The sequence below is a fragment of the Leptonotus elevatus genome, chromosome 3 (assembly GCF_054856555.1).
Source record: "Leptonotus elevatus isolate MCC_2025b chromosome 3, RoL_Lele_1.0, whole genome shotgun sequence".
In the NCBI taxonomy this organism is placed as follows: Eukaryota; Metazoa; Chordata; class Actinopteri; order Syngnathiformes; family Syngnathidae; genus Leptonotus; species Leptonotus elevatus.
Window position 1 is genome coordinate 23897406 of NC_141241.1, and position 23853 is coordinate 23921258.

The following is a 23853-nucleotide window of genomic DNA, read 5'->3' on the forward strand; positions in this document are numbered from 1 at the left end:
ATCTATACTGCTAGCCAGTCCACACATGCGGTCGGGCATTTTAATTTTAATTTTAATTTTAATTTTAATTTTAATTTTAATTTTAATTTTAATTTTAAATTTTAATTTTAATTTTAATTTTAATTTTAATTTTAATTTTAATTTTAATTTTAATTTTAATTTTAATTTTGTATATTATTATTATTATTATTATTATTATTATTATTATTATTATTATTATTATTATTATTATTATTATTATTGTTATTTTAACAAATGATTGACCAATCTAAAGTGTTAAAAAATGGCTTGCTCTCTCCGATAATGTAATGTTGATGGTTGGACAAACATGACGTTTTCTTGAAAATTGATGATTTTGGCGGTATGAAGATTCGGCCCGACACCAGCAAAATAAAAATTACTGGGCCTTTGTAAAGAAATACATAATAAAACAAGCTTGACTGAAACCATAGCAAAGCAAAAGGCAACCATGCATCGAGAGACCGTACCATAAAAATGCCTCATAAACACCATGATGTGATGTCAGAAGCCATTACGATGGCCTTAGGTAAATATAATTAAAATGCATAATCAGGCGTCCGGGTGCATGATCTACTGGAAGACCTAATAACATCTTATTCGAAACCACTTGGGCACGTTGATAAAAATAATTGCATGAAATTAATTACCCAGTGACTTTTAGCCCAATTTATTGGAGATGAGAATATTTATGCTCGTTGAGTAATGTAAGAAACCTTTAAATGATGGATAAAACCATACTAACCATATTTTTGACTTGCGGAACAAGATTGGATGTAAAGTAGCCAACATTTTCAAAAATGGTTTCAATACATTCATCATTTGTCACAACTGTCTGTGGTTTTACAGTTTGACTAACTAAAGTCAGAACCTCAGCTTCTGATTTGTTTTGACAAACAAAATGCCTTTGGAGAAAAATCCTTTCTTCTTTTTTTCTTTTTTAGAAATAGAAAAATTCTTTGTTTCTATTCAAGATAAAAGTGGCGGTATTAATTTACTGCGGTGCGTTTTGATTTTCACTATTGCACACACAATACATTTTCTGATAAAAATGCAACTGTAATTTCTGGTGATATTTCAAACGCAATTAACTTTCACTAGCTTTAAGGATTGTTGTATTAATCAGTGGACAAGTACCTATATCAGGTATGTATTGTACCAATATCCGGCCTTATTTCAAGGTATCAATACTGCTTGTGGTCGTTTTACAATCAGGAGCTATAAATTAGAAGAATTAATTTCATGCAGTTTTAAGGAAAAATACTATCGGTACTCAAGAGTTGAGCACTTGAACTGAAAAAAAAAGTAGTTTCGTCATCCCTATTAGTCTTTCAATCAATAGTGCATCCTGCAGGGCTCACAACATGGAGCGGTTGTCACCAACCAGAATTCTTTGCAGCAAGTAGAAAACAAGATATTAGCTGCCATAAACCTTGGCATCTTCAAATAAGTACTAAAATGTGGCTATGCCTTGCCAGAATCGTAATATCATAATTAGCAAGCTGTTCAGATGGGAGAATAGTGGTGCTTATACTTATATCATGCTGATAATATATCATTTACACACACACACACACACACACACAAATACATATTCAGATGATTGGTCAGGTCACACTGAATAATTAAAGAAAATCAGACAATCGTATCTCCTGAGTTTCTCTCATCTGTGTGATTGTTGCGCATTATGAAAAAGTCAGTCCTATTACTTCGCAAGTGCCCTCATTCGGAGTGTGAGGTGTATTGAGTGTAAAAATTACAATTCTAGAAATATGCCAGGTTTCTTCTTTAACACCAAACCCATAACCACTCAAGGGACCCCTTATATACCTTACTGCATTATATACCTTACTGCAAGTCCATAAGATATTGATTGCAAATGTGTGCATATGTCCATTTAAAATCAAATATACTTCCTCTTTTTCTTAAGACAACAATGAGCAGCAGGTGTCTGTGACCTTTCCCTTACTAGTACATCATGCATGGCGCCGGGAGATGGATGGCAATCTATTTACTGTGTCGTAGCATATCCAGATGGGAAGGGTTTGTCTCAATCCACACTGTAATTGTTTCATCTGACCACAAAGATAGACCCACATCCTTCTAGCCACACGCGCGCGCGCGCGCGCGCTGACACAACACCACCATCAGATACACGCACTTGGGAGACCCACAAACATGCAGACAGCTCATTAATATGAGCGAGTGTGGATGACCTTGTGATGTTGTGCTTAGGCCACCTCTGTGCCGGACGCCACATCAGGCACAACAAGTGCCTCGCTGACTTGACACATCGGGTGTGTTGCAACATCCCATCTCGCTGCGGTGCAAGGTTTGTGAGTGTATTTTGGGGGGCGGGGGCAGACGAGCAATAGGAGATGGCAGTTGGCAGCTTGTTGCAATGACCCCCAGCATCAGCCTGACATAAACGTGACACACTCAAGGGCATCCGCTAACCAGCGCGAGATCGCTTAACTATATGAAATGGAGCGATAGGATTCTTTATGGGAAATATAGAAATAGATTTTACTCACCACTGCTGTTATCTTCTTCTCTGTTGAGATGCATGACTCCTCTTAGAGTGTACTCATTTAGGCTGCAAAGATGAGCTCTTGGCCCCAAAGAGTGTCTAAGCTAAACTCTCATTCCAGTTTTCGATGTGTTGTTGTCTTTTTATTGTCTAGCTCGGTTGGCACGCATGGACGCGCCTGCACTTGTGCGTCCTCCTCCCCTTGCTGAGCCTGAGCAGGTAGTCTAGGTGATGTGGGGTGTCTGCGTGTATTTTTGGCTCTCTCACTTTCCCCCTCCGTCTCTCTTTTCCCAGCTCCGAGTGGCTCTCGGGGATGATTCTGAGGGTTTGAGGGAGGATCCGACAGGCAGACGGGCGGGGTGACGTGAAGAAAGTCAGGAGGAGGTCGAGGCTGAGGCGACGGGATCTGCGCGCCCTGCATGTGTTGCTCATTTCATCTGCTTTGCTTCCCCATCGTCACCGCATTCTCATACCTGATCGCACACGACAAATAAATAGCCTCGAATAGAGATGCATGACTGTTTATAGCAATACATGCTTTTGTTGCACAAGCTGTGAGCTCAACGCCCAGAATGCTGATTCCATAACATGTTGCTTTCTTTTGAAGCCACGTTTTTTTAAACGGAAAAAAAGAGAAGGAAGTAACACCGACTATACGTGAGAAGACGCCAGAATCGTTGATTTCCCTACTGTCGGCGGCAGTTTATACGTAATCCGTCAATCATTTATTAGTATAATCTACTGTTTTAATTGGTCTTCATTACGGATGGAATAATTGTGTAATACAAAACAACATGTTCTGACTCGAATTGCTCCGCTTATGTTAATGTATCACAAAAGTGTCAATGTCGTGAGCAATGCGCGCTCTCATTACAGTCAGTAATTACAGCCAATAGCCCTGTCCTAGTGTCGATATTATAGCACATCAACTTACTGTTCACGTTCACGAGTGGCGTGTGTCTAAACGCAGTTTACCGGCGGCCTCTAGTGTCCAATTTAAGACAGCTCGACAGTCTGCGACAGTCACCCATTACCCATATCCATTCCTGAAAGCCAACATTTTGTAACATCCGTCAAAGTCATAGTCATATTGTACTGGGGTGATTATAATGTTTGCAATTCTAATTGGGGAACATGAATCTGAATTAGATTCTAGAAGTTAGCCTGTTCCGTTACCAGCCTGCAAGGCCATTGCCTCCACCTTTGACACGTGGTAGGCTATGTTTTGGGCTGCTTTTTTTCTACTCCATATCTCTGATTTGGTTGTTTAATCTGTCCAAATTATAGTTTGACAACATTGGAGGCTTTTTTTTAAAGGACTGCAATAAGAAGTATGCTGTCAACACTTTTCTACTTACAGTAGCCTACATCATGTGGAGCAAGTTTTCATGTATATCTAAGATGACAAAAAAAAAAAATGTAGGTACAATATGCATCATACTCACTCACCATAGTTAAATGTATTAACGTGTGCATGTGGCTATCTGTTGCCTACAGACGCGTTTTGCTAGTCAAATTTGACCGGGAGAACCTTTGCTCCAACCAATCAGAGGACGAGAAAATGCTGACATTATTGAGGGTCAGCGCCCATTGAAGATGCAAGTATTTTAGGGGATCCGGTTGGCGCACTGGTTACCGGCACTTACCGTTGGCGTGAGTTCGCTTGGGAGACCATATATGTTTGTGAGTGCACCAAAAAATAAAAAGATGCAAGTCTTTTACTTACAAATAAAAATGTTCCATATCTTCTTCTAGATTTATGTATTTTCTATTAAAATTGAAATTCTGATTCAACTATATCAACAATAATAAATTGTTTAATCTGTTAAATGCTTTTTTTTTCATGAAGCTGTAAAATATCCTGAGTTGGTCAAACATCTCAGGATCTGTATTACTGTGAATTTTAATGTTATTATCTTATTTATATATTTTTTTTACACTTGTGCTCGCCCGTTTATTTGTTTGTTTGCAATACTGTAAACTATGAACAACACATCTGTAATTGATTGTCTTTAAGAGTGTAATTTTGCATGTGAATGTTTCAAAATGTAATATTTGTTGATTGATTGAATTTAAAAAATGTATTTGAAATAAGATTTTTTTACACAAAAAAGTACATCGCAGAGCACACATACGGACCTTTCATGCTCGCATTCACACCCACGAACAATGTACGAAGATGGAGAACAACGACGCAAGCATGGAGAGAAAATGCGAACATCACACAGAATGACGGCAGCCCGCATTTGAGCCCTTAAAATCAGAACTGTGATGCCGATTTGCTACAACACTTCCACCTGTTAGGGATAAAATATTTAATATAAAATACAATTTAATGCAACAAATACTAGAGAGTTTAGGTAAGATACTATAGGCATCCATTGTTTGTCGTGCTTAGATGTGTCCACTAGATAGCAGTATTGATGTATGAATGAAAAGTTGAAGCCCCAGAAAATCTCAACAACCCCCCCAACTCAGTTTAGTAATAGCTACAACACGGAAGATGGTGTAATTTCCAACTTAATTTATTAATTTCAAAACTCAACTCTTGTCGTTCCAGCGTTTTTTTTTATGTTTGTGTATAAAATGTTTTTTTTTTAAAGACAAATCGCGGTTTAATATTTAAAATATAATTTCAAAGTTGAGACACGCTAACCTTGGGGGACACTTGGGGTGACCACCAGACTGTTATATTGATTTGGTTTGTTTTGTTCTGACAGAAATCCATTTTGACTAAAGTGTTTAACCTCTTGCACAAATGGTCTTTTAAAAACAAAACCGCTACAGGCTTTTTATTTGATAGTTTTTGTCATATTCAGGCAAGCAATATGATTATTAGTCAGTTGACCTGATCTAATTATGCTAGTATTTCAATAAATAAATACATACATAAATAAATAAACAAGGAGTATGCATGGTTACATTATTTCGACGGATCAAAGTCGTCATTGTTTTAATGATTTAAATTGTATTTATTTATTTATTTGTTTATTTATTTACTTTCAGGCGTGTGTAATTTTATTTGCCGAGCCGTATAGGTTCTCACAGCTGCTGTTGGCGGGGCGTGCTAATGAGCCCAGCTCGTGCAGCCATCGAGACAGCCGCAGTGGGCTCATCATATGTTGCTATGCTGGTTCCGGGGCGCCGCTACTGTCAGAGTCGGTACGCTTTCTGTCGCTGAGACAAGCGGAGGGATGTTCGGCCTGCCAGCAACAGCTCTCAGTGCTCCCGAAAAGAGGTGAATCGTTCGGCACATCAACATTACCCAGGTAAGACTGACTTTTAAAACGACGCGATGACAGTAGAGAGTTGAATGGTTGATAAGCGTCGAAAAGCGCTCGGCAGATCGGGCATCAGCGTTTCTCCTCCAGGGCATCCTGGGGAACGGTGGATGCTGATCTGCCAAGTGTTCTGCATCCGCGCTAACAATAGGGCGGCTCGCCTCGCTGCTATTATAGCATCCACTGAACTTCATCATAAAAATATGCTTTTTGACGCTCATAGTCACATCCAACTCTACACTTCATGCTGGTCCAAATATGAACACCTCTTCGGGTATTATTTTCTAACGGCCCTGTGGATCACATTCATTTTCACATTGATAACCTTTTCCTGAACGTCGTAATCAAACGATTGATGCGCGAGTTCCTTCCCTTAATGAGCTCGTTCACTTCTCTCCATGAGGCTATCTTTCATCTCTCACACTATCACACACTTCTTATAACTGAATAGATAGATAGATAGATAGATAGATAGATAGATAGATAGATAGATAGATAGATAGATAGATAGATAGATAGATAGATAGATAGATAGATAGATAGATAGATATGTGGTGAGTTGTGTTTTCTTAGCGCCCATGGCAACATGGGGATGGCAGCCACTTCCTGGCTTGTTGCTTGATCTTCATTGTTTTTTGGGTGGGAGGCAAAAACAGAGTCTTGCGACGTCCACAGTGTTTGTCCTCATCTTCATTTTCGGAGCCCGTTTCCACCCCCATCCGTGTGATAACAGTGAGTCAGAGAAAACATGGCTTGCAGACATTGTGGTTTTCATCCGTTTCATTTCCAAAGCTTCATTGCAATATTTGATTGAATTCATTCAAAAGTATGAGACCATCATCAGCTGTGTTTGACTACCGTTTACTTCCTTCTGTGTTGACAAAAGGCTCTTTTCCTTCTGATCTTCAGTGACATCAAACTGATGCATTTCTATTTCAAAAATGAGCGCTACACATTTCGCCCGCAGCTGATTAAAGAAATCTGAACTGCGGCCTATATGACGAGTAGTTGGGTCCACGGGATTTGGGTTAAAATTGTGGCACATTGGTGGAGTGAGTGGAGAGCTGGAGGGGAGTGTGAAGAAGAAAGTGATGTCCATGGAGACAGGGATGTGCCAATAGAAGGTAAAGGGCCCCCGCAGAGCTATGACAAACATTTAAGACTGTCGGGGACGCCCACATGTTGACATGCTGCTCTATTGAGAGTGGGTTGCCAGGTTGTATCCTCCACCTTGGGACCTTCACACATCTTCCCACCTTTTCTGCTAATAGTGTGCCCCACTTCCTCTAAATCATCCCTTTGAGAATGTCTCACTCCGCTGCTTAGACGATAGTTTGCAATATAGCACCTGCACTCAAGGACAAACACCTTCCCTGCAGGCTGCGGGGATTTTATTCATACTGCAGCGGGAGGATACTGAATTGAACTCTGCCATGCAAATACACGTGATAAATTATTTGCAAACAAAATTTATAAAGTTAAATTTGACGAAGAAAAAGGGCTTTACATCATGATTCGTACTGGAAAAGGGAATTATAATTATCAAATTAATTATCACGGTTAGTGATAGACCAATATGTTTTTTTCAAGGCTGATACCGATACAGATTTTTAGTAGTCAAGGACTGATAACCGATATTTCAAGCCGGTATTCATTTGCAGCAAAAAATAAAATATTAGCGTCAAAAATGTAAATAATACTTTTCTTTTAATTTTAAACATCTAAAGAATTGACAGTTTTGTTTAAAAATTCGAACAAAAATTGCAGGGAGCTTCCATGGTCATCAATATGTGTTAAGCTAAATTTAAAACATTAGCAAGTAAATAGTTAATAACTGTAAATATAGTTTTCAAAAATGTCGACATCATTTCTTAATTTAAATTTTTTGTTTAATTTTTAAAAAGAAAAAGTGTAGGGAATTCCAAGCGACAGTATAATTTTTTTAATGAAGTGGAAATAAATGAAAAAGACAAATGCATGTCAAGAGTTTGTGAAAGGTTTCAAAAGATCTTCGCAGACGGGGAAAATGTTCAAAATTTCTTTGTGACAAGTAAAAACTGTGAACATCTTACAAATCCTGATGAAAACCCTAAATTTTGCTACGTTCGCAAGCATTCACGCTCAGTGAGATACCAACTTCACCGGCCTTCAGATTTGTAAAATGGCCAATGCCGATATTGCAAAAATCTGCACCAATAATCGGCCTGGCTGATAATGGCTCCACCCCTAATCACGGTATTGTGGGGAGGTCGGAGACGTTAAAAAAATCTCATGATAGTGTATAAAACTCATGGTATTGTACTATTAAAAAAAGCTAATCATTGCGTTTTGGGACATAATGACATCAGCGACAAAGAAAACGTACTTTGTAGTTCACCATGAGCAATTGCATGTAAATATCTCGTCTATACGATGCTAATTAGCTGAGGTTATAATTATATATATATATATATAGTTCAAATAGTGTACATAAATAGCCTACAATCATTAATAACACTTAACATTGAGGCACTTCCTTGCTAATGCACGCACACATTGTGAATTGAGTCAATTTGTGGAGGAACTTAAACGTGCTACGTTGCTCTTCATCTGGCGATTAGAACGGGTCATAAACGGAGATGGCCAAAACATGCCTAATTAAAATTAAACTGCACTTATAAATGAACCATTAGAGGGTCCTGGAACTGCACAAAAGGAAAACAGATGTGCTGCTTTTAGTCAAGCCAAGTCATCTTTATTTATATAGCATTTTCAAACAGCCGTTGCGCTTTACAGAAACACACAATAACGTAACCTGACGACGACAACATTGTATCATATTGTAATTTTAACATTTCGATATTGCAGTTATAGTTGCAGCCCCTAATTCTTAAAAGGTTTACTCTATAAACCCCGTGTTTTAGGAATACACCGATTCATTAGTCAGAGCTCTCTATAGAATCACTCGTTCATTTGTACCCGTAAAGAAGCAACTCAAGTAGCCTACAGGGAGAAGTATCGAATTCGATATTTGCCTTCATCACAGCCATGCGAGATGGAAAGCAGTATTACAATGACATGAACTTCTTTCCAAATGAAACATACTGCTGAAATCCCAAACGACTCAAGTCAGCCCATTTAGCTCTTGAAAAGTAATTGAGCAAGGCTGTGGATTACTTTGCAATATGTATTTCTGCCACGCGAGCTATCTTTGATTTGATTTTTTTTTTAATGGATTGATATTGCGATTGTGCTCCTGTTGAGAGCTGGCCAACTCGTGCAATTAAACTGAGGATATGGAAAAAGATGCTGTACTCTGGAATATGGCTAGTTTAGTACTAACAGAGAAAAGGTCCGATTGTGTACATCAGTCAGGAAATGACATTTCGTACTCTTGACAATTCTTCATGTTTTCACTTACTCCTTAAATATCCATTTCAAACAAATAACATGGATGTAGAAGCAATGGCTATACAAGGGGGAAAGCAGTACGCTCACCTGAGAATGCTAAATAAGATGGAAGCAATAAGGGCAATATAACATACTTTATTAAAGAAAGTAAAGTGACTTGAAGTTATGATACTATCATTTCTGGCTATGAAAATGCCAGTGGCTGTTTATTTGAAGAAGTTCCTCTGAATTTGTGCACTTGTGGATTTGCATTTTTGAACTGGCATTGTAGAAGTCCAGTCAATATTTGAACTTCATTATTTATAACATCATCTATCTTTCCCCGGCAGTGCTTTGAAAGCTATTAGCATGACAGAAGTCAGTCAATAGGGTGTCATTGGAAACATCCAAGCCCTAAAATCACTATTGTCTGTTATCCAATAACTTGGAAGTAGTGCTGTTACTATCGAATATTTTTAGAATCGATTAATCTATTGATTATTTAATCCAATAATCAGATGGATTTTAATTTTGCATTAAAGTGTATTACAAAAGCATTTTTCCCCCCGATTATTGTTTATTAACCAGTGATTGGTTTTATTTCGCACTTCATATTCGTATAGCGATTTTAAAATAAAAAGTGGGTGATTGATGTTGTACTATGTTACATTGTTTTCCAAAATAAAAACAGATGTTTTATTTTGATTAAACAGAAGATAATCAGTCTGCTTTCATGAAGGACTACAGAAATCAGTGAACAATTACTGTTGATATACTGGAATCAGAGGATTTGGACAATTTTGAATTAAAACATGGCTCCACTCGATTACTCGATTGTTAAAACAGTTGTGGATTAATTTGGTAATTGATTACTTGCCGATGGAAGTCCCCCTCTTAATTAGCAAACAGTCAGACAAACAATCACAAACACAAAACTAAATGAATTCAAGGCTAAGCCTTGGTGGAGGTCTGCACGCCACTGAATTCGACCAGCTCAGTGAGCTAGTGGTAGATTGTCTGCCCCAAGCTTGGTTGGTTGTGGGTTCAAACCCTGGCTGGGTCATACCAAAGACTATAAAAATGGGACCCATTTGACTCCTTGCTTGACACTCAGCGTTGTGGGTTGGAACTTGGAATTGGGGTCTTAGATCGCCAAATGATCCCTGAGTGCAAGCCCCTGCTGCTGCTCACCACTCCCTCATTGGGTGGGAGAGCAAATTTGACCCCACTTAGATGGGCGTGGCAATCAGTGGTACGTTAACCTTTTCTAGTTGCGTTGCTAAACATCAAATCTAATGGTAGCCTAAGGGTTTTGCAGAGTAGGCCTGCGACAAATGTATTTCAAAATATACCACAAAATGTTCAAGACCTCTAAAGATGTGGATTTGAATATTAATGAACAATTTATTATTTTTGCAGTTTATCGTCTGAAATGTTCATTATAGGAGTTTGCAATATAACCAATGCGAAAGTTAGATTTCTTTCAATTCCCTTTATGTGGTGACGTTCCTTAATAATGTAGTATGTGTGTGTATATTTCCTTTGCTTTCACAGCATTTTCATGTAAATGAATGCGTCAAATCAGTTCCATGCTAACTAAATCAGGTCATACTTGAAGAAAGGCAAAAATGCCAAAATGAAAGAAAGCTGAAAGGAATCCCTCGTTCCCATAGTGAATGCTTGCTGAAAAAGGAATCCATTAATAGCATGGACAACATTCAGCAAGAGATGGAAATCAAAGCGTTAATATTTTCCTTATTCACAAGGAGGTTCTTATCGTTTTTGTGGTATATTATGCATGTTGCATAATACAAATGCCTATCATTCGGCAGCCTGACGTATGTACCGGTCTGGTTATTACTGCTTCTTGTTCAATTTTCTGAGGCTCATTTCCTCAAAAGCAAAAACACTGCCATTGTACGTTTTGACGTTTTCACAAAAACCTAACCAACATGCTGTGACGACCCCTTTCTCTTTAGGTATGCTATCACCGTTGTTGTTATTGAGTTTGCCAATGCAATCGATTAGTGTCTGCATTTGTTTTAGGAGCAGGAAGGAAACATTAGCATTTAGATGCACAGAGAACCTCACCCGCTGCTTCTCAGGGGAATCGTCATCAAGAAATTGTCCTCCTGGGTGACACATTTGAAGGCTACTGTATCGTCAATATCGTCATTAAGCAAATGTATTTCCAGTGATACTTATCATTCATGCGTGCCAGGTGTGTTTGCTGATTGACAACCAATGGCAGACAAGCTTTGTCCAAAGATGATTCATTTAAGATATGTTTGTTCTAAATGTGATTACAGCAATTTAAAATTTCAACACAAGGCGGTGGCGTGGTGGGCACGTACGCTGGATAGCATGTTCAGGGGGAATATTCAATCTGAAAAACAACAAGTAAACAGCGCCATTGAGTTTTTTGTTTTGTTTGTCCCCTTAAAGGCCTTCCTCAAGCCTTTTAAACATGGCTTGATCATTAGTAGTCAATTATACGGTTTTTGGCACTTTCTACTTGTGCGGATAGTAAGAAATAACGAAAAGAAGGCTACGCTAAGCTAACCCTTATGGGGCAACAGTGAGTGCAGATTTCATTACCGTGATGCTTAGAGGCGGAGTTAGGGGAGGCTGCACCTGGTACCCAGAATTCTAATGCTACTGGAAACTGCAAAACACAAGCAATTTTTTTTATCTTTTCTATTCTTTGGGTCTCAGCCCGGCCCGACCCCTGTGAGTCATCCAATTATCTCTGTGCTTACCCTACCGCTTCTTCTCCACCAGTCATCAATTTCCCAGCTTCTGTCCAGTCTCATTGGAACGTTTTTATTCCTGGGGCCTTTCTCTTCGCTTCTGAGCTTTTTTGTTTTCTTAATAAGGAATTTATTTGACTTCCTGGTGATATGTTCCACTGCTCACTGCTGTGCCTACATTTGGTGAATGACAGTATATGTGTCTGACTATCAGTAAAAAGATCAGCAGGCATGTGGCTTCTTATCGTCTTCAGTGTCTGTTTGTGCAAATCGTTATTCTGTAGACTCAAGCAAAGTAGAGTGATATGAAGATGGTGCGTAAAAACTAGGAATGGGGGAGTAAAGATAGCAGGTCAATCAATCAATTTATTTCATTCATTTTTAGATGAAAAAAAAAACAATATAAAGCAATATTCAAATAAATGAAAGGGGACATAAAGAGGTAAGACTTGTTTTGTCTGCCCCTGATCAACAAAAAAACAAACACAAATTTAATGACAACGAGCGGTCAAGACACTTTTAGTGTTACCATTTTTTTTTTTTATTCAACTGTGTGTCCTTGTGCTATATATATTTTTGCAGTAATTGTGCTTTCATGCTTTAAAAAAATAAATAAAAATAGACTGAGAAGATTTTGTTTTACAATCTTCTACATTGTTTGTTTTGCTCTGTATTAAGGTTTGGAAAAAACGTCTGTTCCTCTTAATTTGTACTCACTTTCCCTTTTTTTTTAAATAAATTTAGTTTGTATATTAACTGGTAAAATTTCATGATGGGTTTTTACAATATTTTAAGGTGGTTAAACACCATCAATTCATTACATTTTAAAGTTTTTAGTTGTATAAATAATGGATACCGTAGTTTTTCTGCATTGGTTTGGCACATTTCTTGAAACTGAAATGACATTTTCAAAATACCATGGACAAATCCCTAAACTACCTAACAATTGGTCTCAACTGAATGGCATTTCTCATTGCCTTCATCGAATTGCCAATGTCTTCGTACTTTGTAATGTCTCAATTGCCTCAGTGGATCTGTGCAAATGGTTGTGTACATTTAGCCTACAGTTAGCACAGTGTGCCCACATTTAGCACTTTTTCCAAATGGATAGATCTTGCTGATCGAACTGAATTAGTTTTTTTTTTCAATCTAATGGCTGTCCTCTCCAAAACATGTCAGCAGGATTTCAGTGTGTAAGTCATAATATGCAAAATCATCTGTTCAATTGGCAAAATTAGTCAAGCATATCACAGAGGATCAGTTTAGAGGATGGTTGAGACATTCAGACCGTTTTTTTTTGTAGAGTAAATTTGACTCTATTTTGAGTGGGACCAAATAGACTCAGTTTAGAGTAATATTCACACTTGGAAGAGACTAAAATAAAGGATTGGGGAATAAAAGTCACTGAAGGTTTGAGGAACCTTCAGGTTGGGAGACGGCCGCAGTTACACCTGAGCTACGCCACTTCTACTGTTTGCTTAGCTCCAAGATGTTTTTGGTCTCGGAGTTATGAAGATTCCAGCTGACACGAGCGATATACTTAATACAGTAACACACAGCAGGAGCGCTGTTGCTCACGGAGTCAATTGGCTGTCTCCCAAGCTGAAGGTCGTGAGTTAGTTTCTCAACCCTTGAATGACTTTTATTTTTTCACTTCTTTATTTTACCCTCTTCTAAGTGTAAATAAAACTGATCGAGTCTATTTGGTCCCACTCTAAACAGAACAGAATTTACTGTGTAGTGAAAGTGTTACAGTTGGTTCTTCATTTATGCTGTGCGCTTGATATAGTTTTAGTTATTCGTTTTTAATTTTTCATAAATATACATAATTCGGCTTAAACTTTCTTTTGTTGCGCTCTAATGTGCAAATAACTTTGTGTCAATAAAAAGTGTTGCAATTTCCTTGACTGTGAGTGGAGCATGTCACACCGCAAACTTTGAAAACTGCTCTTGTAAAATAATTTTTTCCCCTCTGATTTATATATAATTGTATTTTCTTAGCGGCACCTCTGCTGTTGTGACAAACATCTAATGATTTTGACTTGCAGTGCTCACAGAATGCCAAAGGGACAATGCATTGTGGGCGCTCTGACTGCTTGTATGACATAGAAATTTGATTTTGACACATAGGTGAACTGTTTTGGGAGAGATATGCGCTTTTGCAGATGATCCAAAGAGTTGTGTAAAATCATCCAAATTATTTTTACCAAAAGAACTAAGTGAATGCCGATGAGCCAAAGCAATAGAGAAGGATATTTGCAGTTGTGACAGTACCGACTCTTTGTTTGGGAAAGGAACTTGGAGTGAACCATGTGTGAGCAGTTTTGGGACAGATATGTGCTTTTGCTAATGCACTGGTAGGATGTGCACAAATGTAAGTCTGTTTGGCCAAATGAGCTTGCAGTTTTGAAAATGTCATCTCAGTTTCAAGAAATGTGCCAAATCTATGGAGAAAAACTGTATATCAATTCACTGACTCAGTCTGGAAAAGTTCAACACTAACTACTACCGGATTAATATCTTGACTAACTGAGTTCACCAAACAACACTGTATAGTAAGGTCGGAAGAGTTACTTTTAAAATGTATTCCAATACATTTACTAGTTACCTGTTAAAAAATTAAGGTATGTAGTAACATAATCCAAGCGCCATAATATTAAAGTAATGTAACTTGATTACTTTTGGATTACTCCAATACCATCCATTTTCGTGATCGCTTATGCCTCACAAGGGTCGGGTAGGTGCTGGAGCCTATATCAGCTGACTTCGGACAGTAGGTAGGGTACACCCTTAACTGGTTGCCAGCGAATTGCAGGGCACACAGACAAACAACCATCCACACTCAAAATCACTTCTAGGAACAATTCAGAGCGCCGAATTAACCTGCCATGCATGTCTTTGGAAGGAGACCGGAATACCTGGAGAAAACCCACACAGGCACGGGGAGAACATGCAAACTCCACCCAGAAAGGCCAAAGCCTGGACTCGATCTTACGCCCTTAGCACTGGGAGGCGGACGTGCTAACCAGTCACCCAACGCGCCATCCTACTCCAATACCAAATGTGTTAAAGCTGCAGGAAATTGCATTTTTGAACCGCTACTGCCATGTGTAGCCTTACAATTAAACTCTACACTCGCTTCTTCACATACACAATGCACACATGACGTCATATCCGCAGACAAGTGCGGGAAATTTGAGCCCGAATCCAGTCTGTAAACTGTTGGCCAGAGGCTTTAAGGATTACTCATTGTGAACATCTAAGGTGTTAATCTGCTAATTAGAAGATATTTGAGTCATAAATGGTCAAATACAAAGGCTATTGTAAACATATTTTTGGGCATAGGGCAGCATTAATAGTGAGAAAATAAAAATAAATAAAGCTACAATATTTGTATGCAGAGGTCCCCACTATTGCGGAATACAGACACCCACTAAAATGGATGGATATATACATAGATATTTTTGATGGATGGATAGATGGATAGATAGATTGGTATAGTCAAGTCAATCTTAATTGTTATCTCAAGGTCAAGGCACATTACAGAGCTGGTGATGAAGCACACTACTCACTCGTTAACGCATATTTTTAAAACAATACCAAGTGAACCTCATGACGCAAGCACAAAACTGGTCTGCAAGGCAACATAAACACAGCGTTGACTGTTGAGTGCGCAGTCTTGTTGCTTCTACAGACTCATAACCTTCTCATAAATAACTGAAAATGTCAACAGAATGGACCGGATAATGAGAATGGAGTGGGTGTCTTCATGACAAGCTCAAATGTCAAGGCTAACATCCAGTAGGCCTATGTGGAGAAAATAAAAGAAGTGAAATTAATCTTTTTTTAAGCCATGTAGAATTTGTAGCACATGAAAACATTGTTAAAGTGCTTCTTGACTTAACTGATAATAAATAACACACATCTATACAGAAACGAATAACATGCACTAATAAAATTAGTCTCTGAAAATTGTTGTAACCGCGTTTGGTAAATTACATTTTATTCTGCTTCAGAATAATTATGTTCATGTGAGCTTTTTAATAAGAATACAACTTTCTTTGTTTATTGCTTTTGTTTCTACAGCATTATGGATAACAACTGCCTTGTTTTATGCATGGCAGGAGATTGATGTCAGATCATGACAATTTACAATTGCCAGACATTGCTCATCTTCAAGTTTCAATTTATTTTCCTGTTTTTCCTTTGATATGCATCTTGAAAGAAAATTGGATCTCTCTGCTCATTTCTCATCTGTACAGAATTCTCCTGTTTTAAAAATACTTTGATCATCTGTGACTGTTGGGATTAGTATTCAATGTACCATTCCTCAAAAAACAATGTAAATATCTGTCATATTAGTGTCATTGTAAAGTATTTTGGCAGCACAAAGTTGTACTGGTTAGCATTGCAATCTCACGCAAGGTGAGATTATGTCTAGTTTTAAAATTGGAAGTTTTCTGTGTTCAGTTGAACTGTTTCCTGGGTGTCTATGTTGGTTTTGTTTGCATACTCCAAATTGTTCTCACAAAATGATTTCTTAATATTTTGCATTCATGAAAGACTCTTAGGTGGCTCAGTGGCCGGATGGTTCGAACATCTGCTACACAATCCTGAGGTTTGTGGTTCTGGGGTCCGGCCTTCCTCTGTCAGGTTTGCATGCTCTCTAGTCAGGATAAGCGGTATAGACAATTATGGGCAAATGAAGGTTCTTAATTGTGTCTTGGTGGAAAGTAGGTGTCAGTGGTTCTCACCATAGCATGTAGAGCAGTGTGTAAGTTCCATGCAGTGAGAAGTTGGTGCATGCCTGATAGCTAGATAAGCCCCAGCGGCCTGGTGACCCTGAACAGGATGAACAATATTGAAAATGAATAGATGAACGAATCCACTAGCATTGTCATCACGCAAACAACCACACCTCTCTTCAGCGCACCCGCTAGCTTTTGTTTAAAAACGACCTATACGTGACACTAGCTACGTTGCTGCTGCAGTATCTTTCTTAGAAAACCGCCAAGAGTCGACAGCAACTTTTAGAATGGTACTGGACACATGAGGATGAGATGTGTCATCATCATCAAGCATTGCAAAGTGGATTTTGTCAAACATTCACTATCTTGTCTGTATAAGTCCTCTTCCCGTATGCTCTTGGGGACAAGTTCATCCCTAAAATTCTGGAAAGGTAAAACTCACATTTATTTAAGACCTTTTAGTTTATCTAGATTCCTTACATCAAATTGTTCCCATATAATTGTGTAAAATTCTTACATATGCTGAATAGAGGCCAAATTGATAAATTAACGTATTGATTATTGTGTATGACCAATAGATGAGTCAATGTGTAATCAATTTACTTACGTTTTATTGTGGCAAGGGATTCTGTCATGCTGCTACTGTGTGTCTGTCTGTGCTGCACACTGAGTACCTGACCTCTCCCCTCACATATACTCAGGTTGGCAAAGTGGCAGCACACGTCTCCCCCACTCACACTCAGTCAGCTGCAAACAGCTCGAGAAACTTTTTTTTTTTTTTTACTCCATTGTAAGCTGTGACTTTATAAATTATAACACTACATTTTTGTGACCCATGACAAGGACGTATTTGCAGAAAGTTGCATATTTGTGACATCGTCAAAGATATACACTCTAAAAATAGTTGGGTCAAAAATGGACCGATCTTCTACTTGGGTGAATTTGACCCAACTTTGAGTCAAGAAATGGGTCTTTTAGTGTGAAACAACTCATAAATATTGGTCAGATCCTTAACTTGGGTCATTTTGTATAAAACAACTTAGAAAGTTGGGTCAAATTGACCCACAAAGTGGATCGGTCCATTTTTTATCCATAATTGGGTCACTTTTGACCCAACTTTTTTTAGAATGTATACAACTGTTAATTCCCATGCTAACCATTATCTAATGTAATACAACATAAAATTTGTCTAAATGATCACTGTTGGATAAACAAATATATATGGACCTGTTAATTCAAATGTCCGGCATTAAAATGTACACACTGTTGTGACATTTCAAAGCTTCTGAATAATTACTTTGTAGATTATTGATCCTTACTCATTCCTGTGAATAACTTAAAACTTAACTTAACGCCTCCGAAGTTCCGGGGACGGTGGTTACTACAGTGGATAGCAGGTGCGCGATAGCCATCGGGAATTTCCCGAACATCCGGTCCATTTACATCCAAAGTATTTTGAAAGGTTGTTGTTGTTGTTGTTTTTCCGCATGCGTTGTTTGCCCTTTTTGCAACTATGTCTTTTTTTTTTAAGGCTACTTCCGTCTTACCGAATACAGGGTTATGATATAGTAATACAGTAAAAGTGTCAAATTGCTGTTTATGTAGAGTAATCATATTTACCTCCCTATTGTTATGGTTTCAGATGCTGTACTTAAGTAATCATTAGCATCCTATTTATCACACTACTGTTAATTATTAGGCCAATAGTAATACACATTTCAATGTAAATCCACATAATTAATTTTTAGAGAACAAATGTGGGTAAATAGAAACAATAGAATATATTGTAAAGTGCTTGAGTCAACGGGTCCTGATTGACAAGAAGTAAAACCACAGAGGAGCGTTCAGAAGCCTTGGGAGCATCTCAACACTTCCTTTGCTCATATTTTATTAATTTGCAACAGCATTCTTCCTTCTTGCGAGGGAGAAATTAATAGAGTTTTCTATCATCCAGACAGTGCAATACAACCTTCATAACTTTAGTCACTTGAAGACCATCCATCATCGACCACCACCACGTTTCCACCATTTCCCAGCGTATATATGACGGTTGTTGTTGATTTTGCCCATGGCAATGATATGGTAGCGAGCCAGAGAAGCATAGATTTTTCTCTCCCTCAAAATACTACCCGCTCTCAGGAAAGAATAGTTTCAGCTTGCACTACATGCAATAGCTCACATATATGTGGGATAGCTATGACTGTTTCATACTACTGTATAGATTTGTGTCCTGTCCTTTCTAGCTATTAGTTATCATTAGTTATCATAGTTAATTTGTTCTCACTTTTAAGTTTGTTTATGTCAATGACATTAGCTCAAAGGTAAAACTGTTTCCTCTTAATACAACTGACAGCAGGTTATCACAGTCTTAATTCATACTCTTTGCAGGGTTTTACATAAATTAGCAGCCAAACATCTCTATTTATACGGGTACGTGCATGTCAATGGTTAGCTAGCCTTAATACTACATGATATAAATGATGCAAATGTCCATGGCATGGATTTAGAGCAGAGTGACAGTGATGTGATGTAAGGGGATTCAAATGACCGATCCAATAATCCTGATTTCTGTCATCACAGATTGGCTCGGTTGTTGGCGAAGGTTGCTTTGGTGAGACAGACCTTGTGAGGTCGTCGTTCACATCCTCTTCCCATGTCCTTTCTATCCCTTATGACCTCCAGACTCATCCGTAGGGATTGTGAAATTAGTACTCAGCACAGCATGTTGACTAAGGCTTTGTATCGGTTGGCTGACATCTTTGTCGTTGATTTATTTATCCTCAGAATTGACTTTTGACAAAATAAATAAAGGTATGATTTTTTTCTTTAATAGTTAATATAAATGTATTTACAGATTTATGGTTTAACTGATTATTGATAGTGATTTTATGTTGATAGGGCGGCACGGTGGCTGACTGGTTAGCACGTCCGCCTTCCAGTGCAGAGGACGTGAGAACGAGTCCGGGCTTCGGCCTTCCTGGGTGGAGTTTGCATGTTCTCCCCGTGCTTGCGTGGGTTTTCTACGGGTACTCCGGTTTCCTCCCACATTCCAAAGACATGCAAGGCAGGTTAATTAAACACTCCAAATTGTCCATAGGTGTGATTGTGAGTGTGGATGGTTGTCCGCCTCTGTGTGCCCTGCGATTGGCTAGCAACCAGTTCAGGGTGTACGCCGCCTACTGCTCAAAGCCAGTTGGGATCGGCTCCAGCGCCCCCCACGACCCTTGTGAGGACAAGCGGTTAAGAAAATGGATGGATGGATTAATATTGATATTTTGAAAGTATTCCCATTCATACTTGATATACCTCCTTTAGCTCAACACCAAGATGAAAAAATAAATATCCTATTCCTATATCAAGCCTGTAGGCACTGATAATCCTTCTGATTTGCGGAGTTCTACAGAATATTGTGAGGGACACTTCCCCAAAGATCTCTGAAAATAGCTTTGAATCATACATTACATTACAGACCTGCCTCCTCTGTCAAACTGCACTTGCTGCTGTGATTATCGTGTTCTTGTTGTCTCCAAGCGAACATCTGGAAAAAATGCCCTAATTTCATCAACATACCTTTGTAGTTATTGTGGGACTTCCTGTTGTCATTTCAGTCTCTCAAAAGCAAATGCATTTTGATGGAAAATCCTGGTCTGTTTACACAACATGACACAACAACACATGAATAGATGTTGTGTTTTGATGTTCAAATACTTTCACAGCAGTTAGTGGGGGATAGAAAAATAAAAAACCTAAAACATGGAGGACTGCTAATTTCCGTCTTCCCCTTCTGACTTGTGTGTTTCCCTTGGGTTCAGTAAAGCATGAAGGATGCTGGGAGGTGTTGCATCTCCCGCTTAACCTGCCACTGCTTCACATGGATTGAAGTGACAGATGCACACATGGACACACACTGCACACTTGCAGTACATGGGGATGCAACAGCGAGAGACATTGGTAGATAGCCTATTAGCGCACACGGTCAAGAGGTCAAAATTCGTAATTGATGCTTATATTTAGTAGGGATGGGCAATTAATCGAAATTTCGATCTTGACTTCTCACAAGCTTCAAAAAACATTATAATTAAAGAAAATGATTGATGTACTAAATGATGTGGTGTATTAGCAAGTTCCCGACATTTTCAATGGACCCCGAATGCGCCTTGTTAGTGGTTTGCAGCCGAGTGTGAAGCGGTTGGGGTGAATATCAGCACCTACAAATTTGAGACCTGTGGTTTGATGAGACCAAAATAAATGTATTTGGTTCAGATGGTGCCAAGTGTGCGTAGCGGCAACCAGGTGAGAAGAACAAAGACAAGTGTGTTTTCCTAAAGTCAAGCATGGTGGTGAGAATGTCATGGTCTGGAGCTGCATGAGTGCTGCCGGCAATGGGGAGCTACAGTTCATTCAGAGAACCATAAATGTCAACAATTGCTGTTATGTACTGAAGCAGAGCTTGATCCAGTCCCTCCAGAGAATGTGCCACGTTAAGTATGTTCTCAAGTTGAACCATTTTCAAGTTCTCTTGCAGCGCTGCAACGTTACGTCGGCCTCGCACCTCACCGCATATACAATGAATGGGTTTGACAGGACTGATAAACAACACCAAGCCTCTTTGTGTCCGTCATTTGTGTGGTGCTGCTCCTCTCGGTGTCTGAGCAGTCACTGTCTGCACAATTAGTCCTTTACATGTCAGCTGGCCAGTGGTGATAGGGACACAAACGAAAACACGACTTGTATTCATGCTCTGCATCTGAGAATGAGGAGACGTTCACAGGTTTGATTGTCGAGTCGCATTGTTGTCGATATGAAATGTTTTACGTTGTTCTGTTCACGAGAGGCAAAAAGAGAAGCCAGAGGGAGCCTGAAAGCTGTGGTTTGAATTTTCTCTACTCACGATTGTAGTCCATTGATCCATAGGAATTTTGACTTGTTTGAATTGACACAGATTATTTATCTTTTTTTTTTCCTTCATGGTAAAACTTCAGGTGCCTATCACTAATCCATATTATTATGCCAGGGTTACAAGACCTGCTCCCTTTAGCTCTCAAATACACATAGAGATGTTTGCCTTTTGCATGGACTGTAGGTACAATTGCCATCTCCAATTTCAATGAATATTATTAGCAGATTTCATAAGATTCTGTCAACTTGAAAGACTGAGAGGTACAACCTGGTTCTTGATATACTTTTGGGGAATAGACTTTTTCTTACAGTGTATTTATTGTCCTGTCAAAATAGAATTATGAAGCAATGACCAAATGTTCATTAACTGGACATTAATCAGAGGACACCAGGCTCAATAGTTTTGAGCTGCTGCTGGATTCAAAATACTTGAGTGAGGCAAGGAGAGCAAAGGCTGTGGACAAATAACTGGACTTGATTAAAAGATGGCACTTAATGAGGATTGCAGGCCAGAGAAAGGATGGAATTTAGAGAGGTCTGAAAAAGACCTGTAAGATTTGGTGGAACATTGCGTCATTCAGTGAGTAATTCAAACCGTGAGCTTCCCTTCGATTTTAGTAGCAATTCACAATTCGGTCTAGCCTTGTGGGTTTCAAATCTTCAGCTGGCCAGATCAAATTTTGTGTATTTATAACCACGAGGTCAAAAGAGAACTCAAGCAGGATGAATGAAATATCATCATTACTATAAAATCTTTAGCTAATCACTGACAAAAAAAATAACTACAGTATAACAAGGATGTATGGCAAAGCCAGAGACTTTCTTCTGATTGTCGCCATATTTGGATTTCAGTTTTGTCAATGTTGGATTTCCTTGCCAGGGATTCAGTTATAACTATAACTGCTTAGGCTGTTATTGTCACTTTAGATTGAATATGGTGTGTCTATAATGTTGTTCATCTATAGGATGGGAGTTTACTCTTCTCAGTTGCCGTTACAAGTGTCCAAACTTGCAAAAATAGTTTACATCAGCACAGTGACTCTATTTGAATGCTAAATTGTCATTCTCTGGAAGAGTCTTTTTGATAATTGGCCTAGATCATTCTCTAAGACACTGTGCTAAAACAAAAAACAAAAAACAGGAGTTGCTGTGGAAACGGTCAAGGGTGTAGTTGTGCTTGAGGTGGCAAGATGGACATTGGCAAGCAGAATGAGAGGGGAGCGTGGAATGGGTTTTCTTTGGTCCTGTGCCATTCCCGCTGCTAACAAACTCTGCTTTCCTCCTTTTCCTGCCTCCCGCAACACTAGTCTTGAAAGTGAGTGGGAGGCTTTAAGGAGAACAAATGCTGAATCTCAATGAGACTGTTGAGAAGACACTCATTTTCCAACATAGTCTGTTTCTGTTAGTGATCCAATTTTCAGTGTAAAGGCAACAAAGACTGTCAGAATACTGATACCTATTATACTATAGATGTTGTGACCATAAGTTAACAGTCCAAATAGCAAATAGTCCAGCAGTTGAAGAATGTTTCTCAATGTACAATTGCAATGTATTTTGTAATTTCATCATCTATGACCCTTACTACCATCAAAAGATTCAGAGAACCTTGAGAAATCTCAGCACAGAACCAGCAAGGCAAAAAAAAAAAAAAACATAATTGAATGTACATGACCTTCTATCTATCAGGTGGCTTTGCGTTAAAAAAACAACAACATCATTGTGTCAAGGATATAGACATGTGGGCTCAGAAATACTTCAGAAAACCACTGTCACTTAACAGTTTGTCACAACATCTACAAAAACAAGTTAACACTTTACATGCAAAGTGAAAGCCATACTGTATATTAACAACCCCCAGAAACGGTGCTCATCTAAGATGGACTGACACAAAGAGGGAAAGTGTGCTGCGGTCTGACGAGTCCACATTTCATGTTGTATACATTGAGTTTACAGTAAATTGAAACAAATGTTTGGAAATTGTATAGTACTGTAGGACTAATAGAGCTAATGCAAAAAAAAAACATTTTTATAGGGTTAGCATTTTTTTTGAAGATACAACATACAGACAACATCAGAACAATCCCCATTTATACTGATCTAAAAAACTTGCTTAATGTGCACATATCACACCAAATACTTCTCCTCTCTTTCCTACCAAAAAGTTTATTTGTAAACCCCACACTCAGCATGTATAAATTGAGGATATGAGTTATTGAAAGAATGTGTCTCCGCTCGTCACAGAAAGTACACAGTAAATT

General features: G+C 38.5%; 2 protein-coding genes and 1 long non-coding RNA gene across 5 annotated transcripts in view; 2 read left to right on the forward strand and 1 right to left on the reverse strand.

Annotated features, from left to right (window-relative positions):
* Window positions 1–2939, reverse strand: part of syt7b (synaptotagmin VIIb) — a 117293-nt gene extending 114354 nt beyond the window's left edge. Inside the window, exon 1 of one of the 2 annotated variants that reach the window (XM_086071595.1) lies at window positions 2553–2939. In XM_086071595.1, coding sequence (XP_085927721.1) covers window positions 2553–2586 — 34 coding nt within the window. In that variant the 5' untranslated portion in view covers window positions 2587–2939. The remainder of the gene's footprint in view (window positions 1–2552) is intronic. The other variant, XM_086071596.1, reaches the window with a different exon arrangement.
* LOC147177493 (uncharacterized) lies at window positions 2100–5406 on the forward strand. Its single transcript, XR_015094387.1, has 3 exons — window positions 2100–2350; window positions 2703–2767; window positions 2843–5406. It is a non-coding gene; the product is annotated as an uncharacterized LOC147177493 (long non-coding RNA).
* A 243-nt stretch (window positions 5407–5649) lies between these two features.
* apba2b (amyloid beta (A4) precursor protein-binding, family A, member 2b) overlaps window positions 5650–23853 on the forward strand; it is a 43966-nt gene continuing 25762 nt past the window's right edge. For both annotated transcript variants that reach the window (XM_086071339.1, XM_086071342.1), the window contains exon 1: window positions 5650–5817. The gene's annotated coding sequence lies outside the window, so the exon portion shown is untranslated. The remainder of the gene's footprint in view (window positions 5818–23853) is intronic.